Source organism: Phragmites australis, chromosome 9 (genome assembly GCF_958298935.1).
Source record: "Phragmites australis chromosome 9, lpPhrAust1.1, whole genome shotgun sequence".
In the NCBI taxonomy this organism is placed as follows: domain Eukaryota; kingdom Viridiplantae; phylum Streptophyta; class Magnoliopsida; order Poales; family Poaceae; genus Phragmites; species Phragmites australis.
This window is the reverse complement of record NC_084929.1, coordinates 15,968,608-15,990,822: the sequence shown is the minus strand read 5'-3', so window position 1 is coordinate 15,990,822 and position 22,215 is coordinate 15,968,608. Positions and strand designations below refer to the sequence as shown.

At 44.5% G+C, this 22,215-nt stretch overlaps 1 protein-coding gene across 1 annotated transcript; it reads right to left on the bottom strand.

Moving 5' to 3' along the window:
- Positions 1-4,329: 4,329 nt before the first annotated feature.
- On the bottom strand, positions 4,330-7,470 carry LOC133929748 (transcription factor WRKY45-2-like). Its single transcript, XM_062376531.1, has 3 exons — positions 6,827-7,470; positions 6,310-6,441; positions 4,330-5,193 (listed from the first exon to the last, which is right to left on the bottom strand). The coding sequence occupies exons 1-3, from the start codon at positions 7,381-7,383 to the stop codon at positions 4,698-4,700; spliced, it is 1,185 nt and encodes a 394-aa protein (XP_062232515.1). The 5' UTR covers positions 7,384-7,470; the 3' UTR covers positions 4,330-4,697.
- Positions 7,471-22,215: the final 14,745 nt, after the last annotated feature.

Genomic DNA, 22,215 nt, shown 5'->3' with positions numbered 1-22,215 from the left:
TTATGACGCGATGAATGCTAGATCCAAAGTGTTTTGGAAGTCTTTTAGCCCTTCAGTTTTAGATACTCGTAGGGCTAAGCGTGAGTCCCGTCAGATTGCATGCGGAGATGTTGAGCCTCTGCATATTCTCATCGACCCGAAGCCCGAGCTAGAAGAAGACAACGATGGGCTCCTGCCCTGCTAGTTTAAATTTTGTTACCGCATGGGGGCCTTCTATGCAAATAGTGTGACATACTGAAGGGAGGAGCACTCCGCATGTATCTTCGTCCACCACTTCATCTTCTTACGTTGGATCCCCAATGGACCCAACGTTGCCTTTTCATGCCAGTCAAGGCATAGCCTTTCAATTTGGCTTTAGCCAATGGTATAGGAATTTTTTTGATCCTGATGTTGATGATTTTGCGGAATAAAGGATGTTGAGACATTTACTATGTTTTGTTATTATCCTTGTGCTTATCGAGTTGGGTCCTCGGCAGCACCGCGCGTGAAGTGTGATCTCGACAACGACGTCCTGCCTGACTTTTAAAGCCTTAGGGACGTTTGGCAGCAACGCAGGTGAAGCCTCATTCGAAAAATGCCCCCCCCCCACCACGACTTTGAAGCCGTAGGGACCTTCGGCAATAACGCAAGCAAAGCATCATTTTGAAAACACCATCCCCCCGACTTTAAAGCCGTAGGGACATTCGGCAGTGGCGACTTTGTTCTTAATGGCCCGGTAGTGCTTAACATGATTTCACGTTGTAATTGCTATTTTTCTTCTGAAGGTTTGTTTCTCCTTCGGTGCGAAGGCAGGCACTCTTAGCCCCTGACTTAGTAGAGGTGTGCAGCCTTCTTTTAGGTCTAGCAACACTTTCGCTTTTTTTTCGTTCGAAGGTTAGTTTATCCTTCGGTGCGGGGCAGGCACTCTTAGCCCCCGACTTAGCCAAGAGATGTGGCGCCTTCTTTTAGGTCGAGCAGCACTTCGGCTTTTTTTTTCTTTCAAAGGTTTGTTTCTCCTTCGGTGTGGGGGCAGGCACTCTTAGCCCCGACTTAGCCGAGAGGTGCACCATCTGCTTTTAGGTCGAGTAGCACTTCGGCTTTTTTTCTCGAAGGTTTGTTTCTACTTCAGTGCGGGGGCAAGCACTCTTAGCCCCCCAACTTGGCCAAGTGGTGCACCGCCTGCTTTTAGGTCGAGTAGCACTTCGCCTTTTTTTTTCTTCCAAAGGTTAAGGATTACAGACATTGATAACTCAATTGAAATTAATTTGCCATAGAGGCGAGGATGCCACAGAAAAACAATTTACAATGTGGACAACTTCGAAGCAACCCATGATCGAAATTTCTTCGTGGATTTATGCCCGTCCGAGGTCGAAGGGTAAGGTGTCTTTCTTTGACACTTCGCACCTTGAGTTTTATAGCAGGTTCTTGGCGCGCTTCTCGTCGATTGGTGTGCTTCCTTGCTTCGAAGGCCTGCAACACTTCGATGATGAGTTATGCATACTCAACAAAAGTACATGCTTTCTTGGGGGTATTTCCATATATATTAATGTTTACAAAGGTCGCTGCCTCGTTAAAAACCTCACACCCTAACGAAGGGTTCCCCCTGTGAGGAAAAGAGTACAGTGCCCGTACACTGTTTTGATTACATGAAAGAAAAACAAAATTACATAAATGTTGCATTGGTTCATGTGCTTCACCCATTGATGTGAAGACTTCCTCGATTACTACACATAGAACTTGTGAAGGTTGTCTGCATTCCATGTATGCAAGAGCTCATCACCCTCTACAGTATCCAATTGATAAGAACCGGGCCTTAACGACCTCTTCACCGAAAAGGGGCCGTCCCACTTGCTTTGTAGTTTTCCCATGGCTGAAGCATTGTTGAGTCTTCATAGTACCAAATCCCTAGGGGCGAAGTCCTTTGGGGACACTTTCTTGTCTCTCCACCTTCTAGTCTCCTCCTGGTAATTGGTCAAGTTTTCGACAGCCTGTATTCTCATTTCCTCAAGCGCATCTTTTGATGTCAATTCTTCTCTTTGTGCCGATTCATAGTCTATTCGAGGCACTCATGACCGGTGAGCCCGACCGGAGCTAGGCCGGTGGCGGGAGGCCATAGGCGGCGGCGCTCGGTTCGCCCGGACGGTCGAGCCGACGACGTGCTAAAACAAAATGAACAGATACGAAAGGTAGATGTGTGTGAGGTGAAGATCACCAGGTGCTTTTGTTGGGCGGAGAAGCTGTGGTGAGGCGGGTCGACGGTGAGCGGTGGAGGAACACGCTGACGCTGGGGAAGACAGTGTCTGCGCGCTTGATTCGACCAGAAAGGAGAGGAATCCAGCCGGGAGAAGCTCGGGGCACCATCAGCGGCCTCCCTTGGTGCTTCTTGTGGCTCAGGTTGGACGGATTGGAACTCGGTCACGGTGGATTTGGCGTCGGCACGGTGCTATGCTCTGCTGTGCTCTGCTCTGTGCTGGGCAGCGAGTGAGAGAGAGAAGAGAGAGAGTGGGCAAGGGATAACGGCGACCGACGCCCTGGAAGGTGCTCGGCCCTCGTGACTTGACTGCAGGCCACAAAAGTCCACAACGGCGGCTGCCCTCCATAGTCAACAAAACCGGCGGTGAGAGGCAGAAAGAAATAGAGGGGATGACGGGTGGGGCACAGTGAACAGTGACCGCAAAGAAAATATCCCCACCACTTCTTTAATCCAAAAGAAAATTTTCTCGTGGTCCAAAAACTATAGAACATTGTGTGGAACTATAATTCACGTGCAATCCATTTTGACTTGTTTGACCCCAATAGTCTAAGCTAATTTCCAATTAAAATTTTTCAAAGATGCAAGCTTTTCTAACTTGTGGTAATTTTTATGCCTTCAAAGTAATTATCAAAATTTTGGGAAAATTCATTTATATTATTCACCTTGCATGGACTAATTTCAAAAATTGTTTACAACCCTATGTTTCATAGCAACTTTGTGAGATGCTTCACAATGCACCAATTAATATTGATTTTAACAGTTTATGTTTAATTTGAATTTCATACCAAAACTTTCTCAAACAATAAACATGATGCTAATGATTTTCATGATGCTTAATGGCATAGTTAAGAAATTTGAGCTGTCACGGCTTGTAACTTTTCATACAGAGTCGGATGGAGATAATTCTTATATGAAAATTATAACTTTTGACGAGATCTATAACTTTAAAGTTGAGACTTTTCTATTAAAAGTCATTAGTGTATCAAAATAATTATAAGAAGATTCAATCAGTATATTAGGCAAATGTAACTTCTCCATACTTGCTCCAACATGATTCCTTCTATAGGAGTATATTGCTAATTTATATGATGATCTACTAATGTACTTGACTTCTGGACATATAGAATGGTAAAACGATAATAACATACACGATATATATGGTTTTTCTTTTGCTCAATATTCGAAGAAATATTCATGATTGACATTTTATGTATCCGACACGTCACATATTCGATTTGTATCCATCTGTATTCATGACCGAGACTATTTTCATCTATATCTATATCTATTACTATTCATGTCCTACTCTGACTCTAAGAAAAAAAAGTGGCATAAGATATAGGACCAATGATATCCATCCATATACAATCCTATTGCACCCCTAGTCCTACTGACAAAAACCCAACGAAATTTTTGATTGCATTTGCATCATACCAATAAATAAGGGTGTATTTGGTTAGAAGAATATAGATGGATGGGAGATAGCTATCCAGTTTTTAGGGTGTTTGGTTGAAGAGCAAGCTGAATGATATGATTATCTAGAGGGAATTTTTTTTTATCATATGCTGGATGAGCCCATCCATGAAAAAGTGTTGGACAAAGCCATCAATGTTCTAGATAAGCTTTATCTTTACTGATGTGGTCCATTTTAATTGGTTAGAGTAAATTCTATTTTTTGTTAGCACGCTTTAAATGTTATTATTTTCTAAACAATTTATCTGATTTGCGATCCGATTGTACTATTGTATTTATTGCAATTAAATAAACAAAATAAGATCTCGTATGATTATATATTGATGAAAAACTAAAAATATGATAAGTGAATCTCACAAAATTTTGGCTAACCCCATCCAAATTCTATCTATCCAACCAAATAAAGAATTGAATAGCCCTATCCATACTACTAAACAATGAACTGGATCGTTCCATGTAACAAAATATGTCTTATCTCCCAACCAAACACATCCTAAATAAAGACTGCATAATTTGAAAGTCATGGCACGGAGCCGAAAATCCAACAAAATATGTGTCTTGTAAGCTCACCGGAGCACCAGGTGTGCAGAAACTAGCTAGCATTGTGTTAAAGATGGGAGATAGAAACATGAACTTCCGTTGTAAGTTTCTAGCCTGAGTAAAACTCGAAAGTTTTAGAGTTACACAAATACAAATGCTGCTTCATAATATACAAGGGGTTAATTTGATTCATATCCTCTAGACTCGCCCTTTGTATACCTGTGAGCACCTTTATTAGCATTGCTTAGCTAGGACGACCGAACTAACTGGGATGTAATATTTTAAGTGGCTAAAGAAAGATAAACTTGAACATACATACCATACCTACACCTACAGGGACAAGTTAAATAGTCATGAATGATCATGATCCATGACCTCACTACATCAAAATTGAATCAAGTATCGGACATGAGATTGATCCTGTGTGATGCAGATAGAAATCCATGCATCTCTAGCTATCACGTCGATCGTGAGCAGAGAAGATGGCATCCATGCTGCTGCCCCCGCTGCTGCCGGAATTGAACATGACGTCGGCGAGGTCCACCACCGGGTATTCCGTGTCCCTCCCTGAGGCGGTGGGCACGTTCACCTGGGCGCTGCTTCCCTCGCCGCCATCGGTACTGCCAGCTCCAACGAGGCTTGACGGCATCCAGCTGAACCCGAGTTGGATGGACGTGGATAGCGCTGGTGTAGGATGCTCGGAGGCCGTCATGACGAGGTCTGGGGTGACGATTGCTGCCGAGCCAGAAGGGGAATTTGTCACGGTGTTGGTCGCTGCGGTTGAGGCGGCAACGGAGGGGAGGGTGAGGAGCGGCGTTGTGGAGGTGAGGCAGGTGTGGTTGCCGCAGTAGGTGACCTCGTACACGAATGGGTCGTTGTCCAGGCGCTGCACCTTCTTCTTGGCCTCGCATCCGTAGTAGTTCTTGTGTGTGCACCTGTAGTAGCTCCTGTGGATCGCAACATGCGTATGTACGTATTAGCCATTTTTATACGATGACCACCGTGACGCATGCACGTATTACTTAACACACTTGTAAATCGAATCGATTGGTTGTTATTGTAAACTAGAAAATGGGTATTCTGCATGCATGTTGGGGCCGGGTAACCAGAACTTTCTTTAACACATAGCTTGTAACAAAGAAGTAATCTTTTGCGATGTAAATACATTTTCCTTTCGTACTATTTTCATGCACGATTTCTTTTGTGGTGGATGTCTCTTACGTAGGCACATGAAGTAGACTTGACAATTTTGTCTGATCAGTTTCTGGCGTACACATGGGCAGGGTTCGCACGAGCAAGTGAAAGCTAAGACAAAACAAATTGGAATCACCAATCAGGCAATGCATTCAAACTATGACTACATAGTCTATCCCTCTGTACATGCGGACCTTGAGTTGGGAAAGCATATAAATTGAAGCTAGCACAGCAATGCATTCAAACTGAAGTCAAATGTGAATGACCACAACCATGCATACGGAATGGTGTGGAAGCATGCTTAGTGACATGAATCTCCATATCAGAGACTAACTGGCGTGCATACATACATAGCATAGCAGCAAGTAGACAATAATTATGTACCATGCATGTATGAGGACATGTGAGATCCTTCAAATTCCACGTCCCTTTCATTACTTGTAGTACTATAGTTAAGTAAACAGAATGCATCCTGCTCGTTCGATTGAAATCACTCGTGATTTCAATCGACGGCAGGGAGCATCAGCCACCACCAGCGAGATTAGGCCATCGTTGTGGTTGGGGTGTTCCCGAGCTTAGAGGGAAGACCGCATAGACAAGCCGGACCGCAGTGGCGATAGGTGGTGGGCAGGGCGGTGAGGCTACGGTGGCGCTGACGACCGCGAGAATTCCACAGGAGGCATGTGATGGAAAAAAAACAGTGGGAGATAGAAGAAACAGGTGGGCTGTTAGATTTGCACCCAACGGTTAGGATCTGTTGACTGAAATTTTTTCAGTTGACTGATGACCACCCACGCCCTTAAGTAAAATACTGTAAAGTCCTATTTAATATGCAATTAATAGACTTTTATCTTGGTGTATTTGCAAACCTGGGATGTCGGGAGCCGAGGATATCCTTCTGTCCATACTTGCGCCACGTGTACCCGTCGTCGGGTGGCAGATCCGTGTTGCCCGTCCGCTGCGCCGGAACCATCACCGTCATCCTCTCCCCACTCTCCCTCCTGCAAATGATCGCCAAAACAAAACGAAAGATATCTCGTTCAGAAATCAGCTAGATAGTCGCCGTCAAGACTTAATTAATCGTCATCAACAACTACTAATCGCGCAGGTAAAGCAGTACCCCATGCATCGCGCGCGACATGTAAAGCCCGGCTCATGACTCGTGTAACTTCTCCACAACGCCCCATGACTCGGCACGCATGCAATTTATTAGAGCGTCGTCGGCGTCGCAATCGGAGAACAAATACCAGGTGCGTGCGTGGAAATTCGCTGCTGGCCTTTCCACGCTTGACGTGGTAAAAGGTTTCTACTCTTGACCGCCAAAATTAACGAACAGCTACGCCAGAACCCTATCGTACGCCAAGCTAGCCAAGGAACTGTACGTACCTCCTCCTGCCCTGCCGAGGCTGGACCGGCGGCGACCGGGACTGCCGCCTCACCGAGCCGCCCGACGTACCTGTGCCGTCCGCTCCGGCGCACATCTCCGGTGCTCGCGCGCCGAGCACGTTCGTGTGGAACGGCCACTCCAGCAGGTGCCCCAGCTGCGGAGGAGCACCTAGGAACGGGCGGACGAGATCCAGCTGAGGGCGGTAGCTTGCACCTTCGCTGGCGAAGGGATGAGCCGGCGGTGCCGCCACGTCCGCACCGTGCGGGTGCAACATGCCGATGGCTGCGACGTAGGCGCGGACAATGCCGTGGCAGCGCTCGGCGAGGTAGGCCGGGCCGTTCTGGGTGGCCGGGAGCTCCCTCATGAGCTCCGAGGCGAGGTGGAACGCCTTTTGGATCTGCAGTAGCGCGTCGTCCATCGCTCCCAGCTCGCAGCCGGTCCTCTCCTTGATGCTGTCCCGATGATCAAGTGCTAATGGAAGAGGAGCTGGGTGGAGTGCAAGGACGTGCATGAACAACGGACTGTGCACGTTTTGAAGGTGAGTTGGGCTGGCCATCTGTGTCGTCTGTTGTTAAGTATATAGCTCTAAGCATCTATGTTACATGCCATGCATGGCCCATGAGAGGAGGTACTAGTATGTAGGAAACAGCGTGGTACGTACACGGGGAGGAGACTCACTTTATGCGGTAAGAAGGAGAGAAAGCGAGAACGGGTCATTGGTCATGGTGATTAGTAAACAATTAACTTAATTGCTGGTTGCTGCTGATCTGGTCACTTTCTCACTGCTCTTGGTTCGGTTGGGTCATGGGGAAGACCACGGAAGTTGAAAAGGGCATTCAACATGGAAGGATCTTAACGCTGGCCCACATCTTCCATTCTTTGGCCGACGACTTCGTGGAGCTTTTCCTTTGAAGAGTCACCAGCAAAGAGCGTCAAAGGTGAGAGCCACTCGTACCACTGATACCCTTTCGGCACATAGCCACAAAGTTCCAGCTTAATTCGGGGGAAGGTAGTCATCAGCTCATGGCATTGCAAGGATATATGTTGATTAGTGGTACATCAGTCAGCTGCTTTGTGCTGTAAACAATGAAAACATTCGGTTCTACCCATTAGATAATGTGTGGCATCCGCTCATGGCATCACAAGGATATAAGATGATATTCCCTCTATTATTAGAGTAGGGTCATGAACTATCAATAGTGTGATAATCCATTATTGCTGTTGTTCTTATTATAAACGGATAACGACTATAATTGTTCACTCTCAGTTTTTTTAGATGAACTGTTCCTATTTATTCTTATATGAACTATTCCTATTAGTGATAGAGGGTCGTGAATTGATGTTTTTTATAAAGTGTTCATATGTATTGTTCTAAAAAATTAAATCTTAAGCAAATTGTGCCTACATCTCTGGATGGAACTAATTCCCACGAGGGAGACCCTCATTTGAACTGTTTGTACTTGTTGCGCCTGAGAGGCGAATCCTTATGTGAGGATCGTGTGTGCATAGTGTTACGTACGTTTCAGGAATTGGGATGAATCTCTCCCGTGGGATGTACTACTCATACTAAGGAAAGATCTAAACAGTTGAGAGTAGGGGAATTATAGTAGTGTTTGTGCTCCCTAAGTTACCTCCTTAGTTTTTTAAATTGGGTTTTATATAAAAATTGATATTTATAGGCGCTCATGAGGTAAAAACCTGGCTAACATAACTTTTTTTATGTTATACAGGTACACTCTGCAGTCTGCATAGGTATGGAAAACCCTTGATACGGACCCCTGTTCGATTTAATTTGTCACACTTTATCTACCACGCCGGTCAGCACACTGCCTCAACATATAGCGGATCAGGCTTATGCCCTTGCAATAGCGTTGTATTGCCGTGAGGTCGGGGCATATATGAAAGAAAGGCGACAATACAAGGAAGCATCGCGGCTGTCTTCTCGACGGAAGCAGGACGTGACAGCTAGCCCAAAAGTTTGCATATATGATGCGATCGATGGTTCACAACACCATGGACTTGTACATGATGGCAAACTAGTGAAAAACTCTCATATATCACTACCGGAAACGAGGCCTATGTCTAAGTGCCAACGTGTATGCCGAGTGTATTATATCGGGTACTCGGCAAATAGCCACCTACGCCGAGTTCCCAACGAAAGCACTCGGCAAACAATTAGACACTCGGTAAATTCATCAAAAAACACTCGGCAAACAATAGTACTCGGCAAAAAGAGAAAAAAACACTCGGCGAATTCAGACACTCGGCAAACAACGCGCCACGTGTCCCTTCGTTCGGCGGCTGACGGCGAGTCGCCCCTTTGCCGAGTGTCGTCTAACGGACACTCGGCAAACATGTATGTTTGCCGAGTGCCCTATATTAGGCACTCGGCAAACTATTTTTTTTCTTTATTTTCTTTTTGGTTTCCTTTTGTTCTCTTTTCTTTCTCGTAACAACAACCGGCCAAGGGCCGCCACACATCGATTCCGATACTACTGCAGTATGGTTTAAGGATGATATTGTTATGAACTTGGAGTTAGAATTCAGTCGTGCTTCAAGATTGAGATGCAGCAGATGTGGACTCCTGAGAGCAGCCCTTGGAATCAGTTGTGCTCTAATCATGTGTCAAAGATGCTACCGTATGATGAGCTGAGCTCACAAACAAAGGAGAATAATAATTCTTCTTGCTTGCCTTAAAAAAGGAATTTCTCTGCTATATACTATCATTCCAGCTGTCATCCAGACAAAGAAGGAATTTTCAATGCTTGCCAAGTGGAAGAAGCAAAAGCTGTCACGTACGATGCTTAGAAACCGAAGCATCTCCGAAAAAGAATCATAATTTCGAGAGGGAACGGATCAGGTTTGAAGCCAAAGTGACGGTTGAATCATCGTTTGACCTTGAAACTTTTTCTACACTCAACATACAACATAGAATATTCCATGTTAAACTTTAGCATTTTTCTGGGTCGGTTTACTATTTTTAATTCATTAAGTGCATTTCCTGGCTTTTAATGGATATAAGTCAAATTTGATCTGCAAGTACATGAAATAATGAACAAAAATGGGTAGAAAAATCATATTCATGTTGTTGAGTCTATTTTTAGGCCTTACCCAAGAAATGAAAAGAAATTTGAAACATCTGGGCGGCAACACTCGACCACCAACATGTAGCTTATTGGTTTTCTAATTCTAAAAAAAACAAACGAAGTCTGAAAAACATGAGACTTGCCATAGTGTCATGATATGATACGTAGAGGCTGTGATAAAAATTTGAGAAGGTTTCGCAAAAGTTATCATGTACGATGCTTAGAAACTGAAGAATCTCCGAGGAAGAATCGTTGTTTCGAGAGGGAACGGATCAGGTTTGAAGTCGAAGTGACGGTTCAATCGTCGTTTGACCTTGAAACTTTTTGTACACTCAACATACAACATAGCATATTCGATGTTAAAATCTGGTATTTTTTGGGATCCGTTTGCTATTTTTAATTCATTAAGTGCATTTGTAGCAAAAAAAAAAATAGGTGTTTGCCGAGTGTTCTTGCGTTTACACTCGGCAAACAATCGTTTTGCCGAGTGTTCTAGATTTGACACTCGGCAAAAACAGACACTCGGCAATTTCACGAATATAGGGTTTCCCATCCCTGGCCGCGCGCGGGGACAGATCTACTCCGATTTTATTTCCTTCTCCCCGGCCGCCGCTGCCGCCTCCCGAGCCCCAATCCGCCGCTGCCGCCAGCCCCGTCCTCCCCCTCCTCCCAGATCCCCCTCCGCTGCTGCTGCCCCGCCTCGCGCCACCGCCCGATGCCGCCTCGCGCCACCGCCCGATGCCGCCTCGCGCCGCCCTGCCCGCACCGGCCCCCTCCGACGCCGCTCCGCGCTGGCCGCTCCGCCTCGCGCCGGCCAGCGCCGACCCGCGTCGGCCAGGTCCCCCTAGTCCGCTGCCGCCCCGCCTCGCACCGCCGCCCTACGCCGCCCCGCCCGCGCCGCCCCCCTCCGACGCCGCTCTGCGCCGCCCCCCTCCGACCTTCTGCAAATCAGCAAGGTATGTGGCCTCTCCATGCATATGTTTATTTGCTTACTTACACTTAACGCCACATTTCACCTAAAATATATGCTAAAAGTTAACACTATATCTTACCTCAACTTTATATATACGGATGTCTTCTATAACCTTACTTAAAGTTGTATCCTGAAGCACATGCATGAGAAAGGAAAAAAATGGCTTCTCTCCCTCTCAATTGCTAATGCCAACTTGTGCATGAGAATTAACGATCTAGAATGCTTATTTCAGAGATTAATGGTCGTGTTGGATCAATCAGCGCCTCTTCAAAACATAAAAAGATCTAGACAAGACAAAAGTTATAGGAGGACACATATAGTTTGTTGACGATCGTAGGAGTCCTAGCCAAGTACATAAAATAAATTTTCAGCTAAAGTTCAATAAGATATGTCACTCTCGATGTTTCTGTTTGACTAGTATTGTAAATTTGAGGGGGATCCGAGGTAGCTAGGAAGGAAGTTTCGTTAATTGGTGGTTTGACGTAACTTTCTTTGCGTTGCGTGCCCCATGTTGCTGAAGCAAACAACTTTCAAATCATGAACATAAAATCTAGTGAAGATCTACTGAGTTCTTTTTGGGAGGATTAGCTAAAATACTGATTATTATTATCTGCTGCGTGTTACTCAGGGGGGGGGGGGGTTGGAAGATCCCTGTGGACGTACGGTGAGAAGTACGGCCACTTATCTAGTCAAAATGTACTTCTTTTTGAAAGGTTATCAAGACACATAATCTTTAATAGGAGAAACTGGGTATGGTATTTAAAAAAAGTTGCTTGTTTGCTCGAACGAGTTACGCTTATTTTCTTTCTTATTTTCAAACTTAGAGGATTTACATAAACCTGGTCAACCCATCTCACTGTCTAAATAAAAGCCAAGTCTGAATTCTTCCAAGTACATGATTTGTGTTCCTTGCAGAAAAAAAAAAGTTCTGTGCGTTGTTCCCTGGTGATAAGATCCTTGTTTTATTCCATTTCACCTTTTTGTAACTGATAAATTTAAGATAGAAATTAGTTTAATGATTTGTTCATGTACTCTAAGCGAAACCAACCTTTCCGAACTACAATTTAGAGACTCATAGAATTAATAGACACTGATTGCTAAGAATAGAAAGCGCACATGTTATTAGTTTAGAAATATCGATTTTTGAAAGCTTCCACCAATGCTGCGTTTTTTTCTTTAGAAAACTTAAACAAAAATGGGTTTTCCTAGTTGCGGACATCTATGGGAAACTTATCTCCACACTTGCGATTGGTTTGATGCTTAGATGAGCAACATCCTCTCGTTACATGTGAATTTTCTTTCTTTCTTTAACATTAGACCGATACATTATTTCTCTAGGTCATAGTTAGATGTGGTCGTCTTGATGAATATATAGGGACGAGCTCCTAGGAAAATATGATCGGGAAGGAGAGGATCAGTCTGGGTTGTGGGTCATGCTAATCGAATAACTTTTCTATGTCAGTTTTGCTATTTATTACAAATAAGGTACCGCCGAAATTTTGAATTTTGGCTAATTTAGGGTTTAGGATGTGCATGTCGCGTAACCTATGCGTCTCCCGTTTGAAAGAGTTATGATTATAAATATGCAAGTCTTTACATATCTATAACCGTAACTGTTTCGAATTGTCCACATTTTTTGGATCGCCCGAGGACGTGTAGATTGGGTTCGTTTCAATGCTCTACTCTGATCCGAGACACAGTTTCGGCAGCGTCTCCCCGTTGTTCTCCGGATACACATTGTCTTGGCTTGTTGCCGAGACGTGTATTTGGAGAACAACGGGGAGGTGCTGCCGAAATTCTGTCTCGGATCGGAGTAGAGCATGAACGGCCCAATGTACACATCGTCGGGTGGGATTAGGACCTATCTTTACCTATTAGATAGTTTGATGCATGCCGATTCCCTCTTATGGTAAAAACACAAATATTTGATGGAAATAATTAATTGTATAGGTAGATGAAATTGATTTTTATATTACTTGCTGAATAAAAAATATTATATGTGTATGTTTCCCAATATGTTAGAGGACGGATGATCATGAGTGGATGCACACTGGCCGCTCTAGTCAGGGTTTTTTGACCGATGAATGGATCCAGAAGACCGATGCATTCTTGGAATTAGCATTTGCTAGGCCTAAGGGACCTCGTGGAACTTAGTGCCCTTGCAGTATTTGTGCAAACACGCGTCAACAAACAAAGGAGGTCATGGGTCAACACCTTTGTAAGAATGGGTTTATGCCACACTATACCCGGTGGACCTACCATGGTGAGTCCGAACGTGCCAGAGAAGAGGTGGTGCGTCAACGCACCAACGACTATGATGTCGGGGTCGGAGACATGCTAGATGACTTTCATGACGCACATTTTAATGAAGCAGGTATGGAGGAAGTGCTGGAGTCAACCGCAAAGGACTTTTATGATATGTTGTCTACGGCGCAGCAACCCCTTCACGGGCATTCCAAGGTTTCTCAATTGGATGCCATCGGACGCCTAATGGCTATCAAGTCCCAGTTTAGCTGCAGCCGAGAAACCTTCGACGCAATGCTGACAGTTGTTGGTAGCCTTCTCCCGGAAGGTCACATTCTGCCAAAGAGCATGTACGAGTCGAAGAAAGTCCTCCGTGCACTTAAGATGCCATATGAGCAGATACATGCTTGTCCAAAGGGATGCATCTTATTTAGGAAAGAACACGCGGACGCAAAGTACTGTGTGAAGTGCAATTCCTCTAGGTATCTTGAGGTAGACTCTGGTGATGGTCAGAAGAGGCAGCTCGCAATCCCCGTGAAGATCCTTCGGTATCTTCCATTCGTACTGAGAATCCAACGTCTGTATATGATTGTGGAATCTGCTAAACAGATGACATGGCACAAAGAAGGGCATCGATACAATCCTGACAAGCTGGTACATCCATCGGATGGTGAAGCATGGAAGAGGTTCGATCTGATTCATCATGAAAAAGCTCTAGAGGCTCGTAATGTACGAATTGCGCTCGCAACTGATGGGTTCAATCCATATGGTATGACTTGTGCCTCATACAGCTGTTGGCCCATGTTTGTTATTCCCCTCAATCTCCCCCCCCCCAGCATCATCTTTCAACGACAGAACATATTCCTGTCGCTGATAATTCCGGGGCCTGAATACCCCGGGAAGAATATGAGTGTGTACATGGAGCCGCTGATGGATGATTTGGTCCGTGCTTGGGAGGATGGGGTATGGACATACGACCGAGCTACAAAGACAAACTTCAAAATGCATGTTTGGTACCAGTACTCCCTGCATGACCTACCGGCGTATGGGATATTCTGTGGCTGGTGTGTGCATGGGAAGTTCCCATGCCCAGTATGCAGAGCGGCTCTGATGTTCATTTGGTTGACAAAGGGTGGAAAATATTCTTCCTTCGACAAGCATCGACAATTCCTTCCTCTTGACCATCCATTCAGACAAGACATGCAGAACTTTACGAAAGATGTAGTTGTCGAAGGCTTGGCACCACCTAAGATGACCGGTGCCGCGGTTCGTGCTCAGTTAGACGCTCTCGAGGCCAATGCCCAAGGAGATGGATTTCTGGGATATGGTGAGCAACACGCCTGGACTCACAAGCCATGATTGTGGAATCTCCCCTACTTCGATGATCTCCTTCTTCCACATAACATTGATGTAATGCACACTGAAAAGAATGTTGCTGAGGCCATTTTTGGAACAATCATGGACATTCCTGATAAGACGAAGGATAACGTTAAGGCTAGAGTCGATCAAACGAGATTATGTAATAGACCAAAGCTAGGCATGGCCCCTCCCAGAGGCGGGAAATCGTGGATGAAGCCAAATGCCAATTTCGTTCTTACAAGGGCCCAAAGGAGGGAAGTACTTGAGTGGTTCCAAACCTTGATGTTCCCTGATGGGTATGCAGCGAATCTGAAGAGGGGAGTGAATTTAGCTACTTTGCGAATCAACGGGCTCAAGAGTCATGACTATCACAGATGGCTTGAGCGGCTACTGCCGGTGATGATTCGAGGCTATGTCCCCGAGGATGTTTGGCTAGTGCTTGCGGAGTTGAGCAATTTCTTCCACCAGCTTTGTGCTAAAGAGTTATCTCATACCGTGGTAGCAGACATGGAAAGACTGGCGCATGTGTTGCTCTGCAAGTTGGAGAAGATCTTTCCACCCGGCTTCTTTAATCCGATGCAACATATGATTTTGCACCTCCCGTATGAGGCACGAATGGGAGGGCCCATGCAGGGCCGTTGGTGCTACTCAATTGAGAGATTGCAAAAGATTCTTCGAAATAAATGTAAAAATAAATGCAAAATTGAAGCATCCATAGCCGAATCATACATCCTGGAGGAGGTGTCAAACTTCACAACAAAATACTATGCTAACAATCTTCCCAGTGTGCATAATCCACCCCCTCGTTACAATGCTGGCAACCCCGAAGATGAATCAAAGTTTAGCATCTTTAGAGGGCAACTTGGAAGTGCAAGTGGTGCGACTAACAAGACCTTGCAACATGAAGAGTGGCGCACTATTATGTTGTATGTCTTGACCAACCTATCCGAAGTGGAGCCGTACATGCAGTAAGTGCTCAATACATTATTTCTCAACTAGTCACAAGTTTGTGTCCAACTTCGCTTCTTCTCATTGCTATAGGGAATTCAATGAGCAATTCTGGCATGAATCAAGGGAACCTACCCTCGAGGAAGCTTCGGCCCTTCTTAGAAATGGTGTGGGAAATGACATGCCTGATTTCATTTCTTGGTTCAAACAGAAAGTACTTTCTAACTTGGCTATTACACCAACTTGATTTCATTTCTAACTTAATTTCATTTCTTACATGCGACTAATACACCAAGCTATCCCGCTTAAACTTGTAGGGAACAACCGACGAGTCTATGAGTGCCGACTTGAGACAAGTTGCTGATGGTTGTGCCTATAGGGTCAGGTCATTTAAGGCTTACGACGTGAATGGATATCGCTTTCACACAGCAAGCCACGAGCAGAGTCGGCCCAATCGTAGAACAACAAATACCGGAGTTTTTACTCCAGGCTTAGATGGGGCTGAGTACTACGGAAGAATTGAAGAAATATACGAACTGAATTTTGATGGGAGCAAACCTTTGTATCTCGTCATATTCAAATGCCATTGGTTCGATCCAGAAGTTGTGAGACGGACCCCTAATCTTGGGCTAGTCGAAATTCGACAATCAACCGTCTTACCAGGAGACGATGTATATATTGTGGCTCAACAGGACACGCAAGTTTATTATCTCTCGTACCCGTGCAAAACCGTTCAGCGTCTTAAGGGTTGGGATGTTGTGTACAATGTACCGCCACACGGTAAACTACCAGTCCCAAACAATGAAGATTACAACATAGACTCCAACGCATATGATGGAGAATTCTTTCAAGAAGATAGCCTAGCAGGGAATTTTGAGATCGACTTGACGGAAGCTCAGGGCATGGAAGTAGACAATGAAACTGGTGCTGACGAGGACGAAGAAGACGAGGTTGAGAATGCGAGGGACTTGGAATTACTTGAGCGGTTACATTTAGGCAATGACAATGATGATGGCATTCCTCCTCCCGAGCATCAGGATGACTATTTCAACACGCGTGATAGTGATGATGAGACTTATGATCCAGCTGATCCCGATGATGATTATTATTTCTAATAATTGTATGTTTATTTCTAATAACTGTATGTTTATTTCTAATAACTGTATGATTTATTCTTTCTCATAGCATTTTTTTTAGTATGCTTCATTTATTTACATCAAATTGTAACATCCGTACTAATTGGTTTACTCGTTCTCATAGGAGGTGATTGAAGCATGGTGGGCGGTATGAGGAAGTTGACGTCGCTATACAAAAAGGCGACGGGGAAAGCCACGGATGCAGGTGACAGGTCCGGAAAGAGACCCCGGGGAAGACCTCCAGGAAGGCCGAGAGGCGGAGGTAGGGGTGGAGGAGGTCCTTCTATACCTGCTGTTGAGGAGGAGACTGAATCTTCTCTAGGTGCGGCTGAGTCTGAGTCTGACTTGCCTATACCTACGGCTGCGACTCAGTCTGGGGATGAGGAGGAGCAGGTAGAGGAGGAGCAGGTTGACCAGGGGGTAGCTCTAGCTCTACTTCTTCTTGTGTGTGGCTGCGTGGTCCTTCTAGCCTCCCGAGGCGACCGGTGCCAATGGCTAGACGCCCGCTCATTCGACCAGATGGGGAGAAGTAAATGGCTCTCTCTACTCTCACTATTTTTTTGCCTTTGTATCTTCAATATTTCAACACATACTAATAAATTGCCTTTACACTTATGCAAGAACTGGCTGAGGGTTGGAGAGGGTGACCACTCACGCCATGTAAACGGCATCCTTGGACTTTTGAACAAGGAGAAGTTCCCTGGCATGGTTACTTTGGGCGGAGTAACCGAGCTGGCATACACATGGGCCCACTATGCAGCCGCACCGGACGCCCGTGACCGGGAGGGAAGGGTGTTTCCCAATAGAGCCGAGCGGGTGAAGGCCGAGCTATGGGTAAGTTTCTTTCGCACTACATTAGTCAATACTAATCGCATGGAAATTATTTAACTAATGACTGGATCCGTCGCCTCTATATGCAGGATTTTTTTAGATGCGAGCCGGGCTTAGAGGCTAGGGCAGCTGCTGTCGTCGACAAAGCTGCCAAGAAGCTTGTTAAGGATATGCACTACGAGGCGCGCGTCCAGGCCGTGATCAAATTTCACGCGGAACACCTTGGAGCGAAGGTGACAAAAAAAGACGCTAGGACCATATCTCTGACCCGGGAGCAGTATCTGCAGGTAAAGTACATTAAAGCTTATTATTCCTTAGATTACTAACACTTAATTTCGCGGCTAGATGGGTATGCAATAGCATCTGTTGTTCCCAAGCTCAGTTCTCCTTAATTTTTGTGCGGGCGTCCCCTTTATGAATGTTATTGCTTTTCTGTTGCAGTCGGCAAAAAATGATGGTCAGCCTCTCTCCCAGTTCAAGGCTTATGCTTTGGCCCATAAGTCAAAGGCGATGCACGGGGTTGCATATGACCCGAATGACCCGGCGAGAACGTCAAGGCTCGCCTGGATGGATACACATTGATGGCAAAGGAGGTCCACGGCCCAGACTTTGATCCGAGCGAGCATGATCTTGATGGGGAAGTGGTTATGAGGGCGGGAGGAGGCAAGAAACATGGCCGGTTCTGGATTGGCGACGGCACACTCGATACGGCCACCACTCCCTCTCTCTCTCTCAGCTTAGAGCTCAGAGCACGAGCTCAGGTCTGGGTATACGTCCTCGCCCAGAGCCTACACTGATTGCGATGAACGAAATCCAGGTTAGTTCTGTTTCATTCATCCTCCACGATCTTTACATGCTTTGCATTGGAACGATGATGAGATTGCGATGACATACTGTAGGCCCAGCTGGATGAAGAAAGGAGGCTCCGGCACGAATTAGAGAGATCGTTCGAGGAGAGGATGGCGGCAGAACGATCCCAGTGGTATGCGATGAAGACGCCCCTTTATGCTGCAATGGGCCAAACTCCACCACCGATGCCAACCCCTTCTCGTCCACTTGCTCCACAGGCTCCACACACTCCTGTGAGTTAGTTTATAACCTTGTAATCACCATTATTGCCATTCCTACAACCATAGAGTGTTGTGCTAACTATCTCCTCCTTTGTGCAGTATCCATCAGAGGGATCGAATACGCCTGGAGCTGGAGGTTCGCACATTGGTACTCCACCTCACTTTGGTTTGTTCTCCTCACTTTGAAAACTTACTTTTGTAACCCCATATCCATACTTAGCATTTCTGTTTACTTTCAAATGCATACTTCTTACTTAGTGTTTCTGCTCCTTGATTGATGCAGGTTAAGGTGGTAATCAAGTGTGGAGTCTGTTACGGCCTGCAACATTTTCTTTTTGTTTGGACTATATTTCGCTATCTTGTCACGACAATTTGTGATGTTTGTGTCACTTGCGATGTTTATGCGACGGTTTATGTGATGTTTATGCGACGGTTTATGTGATGTTTATGCGACGGTTTATGTGATGTTTATGTGAATGTGGTAATCTGTGAGATATATAAAAATTGTTTTGAATTGCGGCGACAATTTTGAATCTGGTATGGATCAATTGGCCGTCTGGTATAGAACAGTTTGCCGAGTGTTGTGTACTATTCTGTACTCACTTTGCCGAGTACCCTCCAATACACTCGGCAAACTTGACGTGATTTGCCGAGTGTATTCCACGGACACTCGGCAAAGAGGCCGTTAAGGCCCTGGCGCCGTTAGGTCGCTTTTTTTGGCCGAGTGTCGTATTTGGCTCTCGGCAAATATGATTGCCAAGTGCTCGATATAAAACACTCGGCAAACAGCTATTTGCCGGCATTGTGTATGTCAACAGTGTTATGCCGAGTGTAACACTCGGCAAACACTTTGCCGAGTGTTTTTAGCGCTTTGCCGTGTGCCCTGGACACACGGCAAAGTATCAAAATCCGGTAGTGTAAGTCCCCTTATTTGAACATTTGTTCAAGGTTTAAGTGACACGTAGGAATAAATTTTTGTTCTCTTTTGCAATGTACGTTAATAGTTAAGAAACCATGTTAAAATATATTTTAGTTTATTTATGATAAATACTTCATAAAGCTGTTATTTTAGTTTGATGATTTCTGAGTTTGCATCAGAGTGTCCATGTATGACAATTGTGTCCATGTCTAACCAAAGTTGGAGAGAAAATTATGTTGGGATTTTTATCTCTGATTTCAGAAAAATTATACACACCAAAAGTTCAGGTGTGCACACTGTAAGTTCCGGTCCTCATCGGAACGAACCATTTCTTGTAGAGAAATTTTTTTTCGAAGGGTTTTGTGATGTATTGAACATCATAAGTTCCGATGTTGATATTGGAACCGGAAGTTTCGGTGAGTACTCCGGAAGTTTGATGATGCCAAATCATTTCTTGCAAAGAATAATTTTTTGGAGGGTTCTATGCTGTACTGAACATCGAAAGTTCTGGTGTTGACATCGGAAGTTCCGGGTGAGTACTCCAGAAGTTACACCGGATATTCTGGTGAAGAGCATAGACAACAGAGGAGGTTACAAACACCGAATGTTCCGGTCTATACACAGGAACATCTGATGTACACGATTTCTGCGGGTTGTATTGACAACTAAAGATTTTTGAGTTGGATTAATTGGAGATGGTTTGGAGATATATGTTTGCTTATCTTATAGTGTGTAGGTAATGGATGCAACTTGATGGTCGACGGCGGGAACATAGCTAAGAGGAATGCTTGGTGCCGGATGATCAAGGAGGCCAGATGAAGTCAAGGATGATCCTAACAGTGCACGTTGAGGTCAAGCAAAGTATGGAAGATGGATGAAGTTGACGTGTTGACAAAGTCAAGAGAAAGGGATACCGGTAAAAGTGACAAGGTGGCCCAAGAAATTGAGAGCATGAGAGATTTGCCAGCTGTCAAGATTGCAAGACGGGGTCCATATGGTATCATCGCAAAGGTTATGTCAAGGCAAATCTAAGTCATGAAGGCATCATGACCGTTCGATGGACAGAGTGGAAAATGGATCAAAATACCCCGGTGATAGGTAGGAGGCCATTGTAAGTGAGGGGTCTTTTGGGAACAAGGAAACTTGATTTTCAAGGAAGCTCTCAATGCCTATAAATAGAGAGATAGAGTTGTAGGGAGATGGTGAACCAGCCATTAGAGACTTGTGTGGTTAAGTTTTTTAGAGAGGGAGAAAGGAGAGTTAACTTTTGTAATAGGTAAGAGATTTTATAAGAAAATCATGTTGTAATCTGCCTAAATTGGGATGACCTCTTCAAGAAATGAAGTGCATGTTTTCTCTGATGCTCCTGTTCATCTTGTTGTAGTTTACTTCTATTAGCTCTGTTGCTTTGTTGCGAGTTTTTCCATTTTGGATGAGATCCATTTTAGTTTTTGGGCTGAAAATTTTCCTCCGTGTGAAGTTGTTTTTCTTGTTGTTAGAGGGATAAAATTCAGATACAAATGTATAAAGTGGGTCTTGAACTCTCTTACCTCTAGATCATTAACTTTGAGAGTTTCTTCTCCTGATGTATCTTTCTTTGGATCGAAATGTTTCTTTTATCAAGTTATGATCTTTTATTGCGATGACTCATAGATTCTTTGGAACCTTGAGTTCACGTACAAACATGAGAGCCATGATTTTCTTTGTGTTTTTTATTGCAACTTGCTTCTTTCCAGTTTTTGCTTTCGCTTGAGTTTTGAGGTGTGTTGGATGAAACAAAGAAGAAGTCCATCCGATTTGAAAGAATATGGTAAGGCACCTATTCACCCCCCTCTAGTTGTCATTCTCGTCTCTGCTTCTTTTTGAGCTTTTGTAATCTTCTTATGTCAAGTGACATGTTTTTGCTTTTTCTTGAGTTTTTTTTTCACTTGGATGAGTTTCTTGTGCCTTATTCAAACCAATTTGTTTGTGCTTTGAGGGTTGTCAATGCACTCATAAATGGAGAGATTGAGAAAATAAATCGAAATGTGTCTTGATTTATTTGTGATGAGTGATTGACGAAATTGTTATTTTGGTTTGATGATTTCTAGGTTTGCATAAGAGTGTCCATGTATTGCAATTATGATCATGTCTAACTAAAGTTAGAAAGAAAATTGTGTTAGAATTTTTATCATTCATTTTAGGAAAATTGTACACACTAGAAGTTCCGGTGTGCATACTAGAAGATCCGATGAAGAGAAGAATTTTTTGAAGGGCTCAGTGCAATATTGAACATCGGAAGTTTCGATGTTGATACCGGAAGTTCCGGTGACTACTCCAGAAGTTCCGGTGATGACGCTGGATTATTTTTTGCAGAGAAGAATTTTTCAGAGGGTTTTGTGCTGTACTGAACATCAGAAGTTCCAATGTTGATAGCGGAAGTTTCGGTGAGTACTCCAAAAGTTACACCAGATGTTTCAGTGAAGAGCACAGTCAACAGAGGAGGTTACACATACCGGATGTTCTGGTGTGCAAACTAGAACATCCGGTGTTCACAATTCCTGCAGATTGTATTGACAACTAAAGATTCTTGAGTTGGAGTAATTGGAGATGGTTTGGATAAATATGTTTACTTGTCTTATGGTGTGTAGGTGATGAAATACAAGTTGACAATCAATGGTGGGATTGGGGCTAAGTGGAATGCTTGGTACCAGAAGATTAAGGAGGCTGGTTGAAGTCAAGGATGATCCTAGTATTACACATGGAGGTCAAGCAAAGCATGAGAGATGAATGAAGTCAACGTGCTGATGAAGTCAAGCGAAAGGGATGTTGATGCAAGTAAC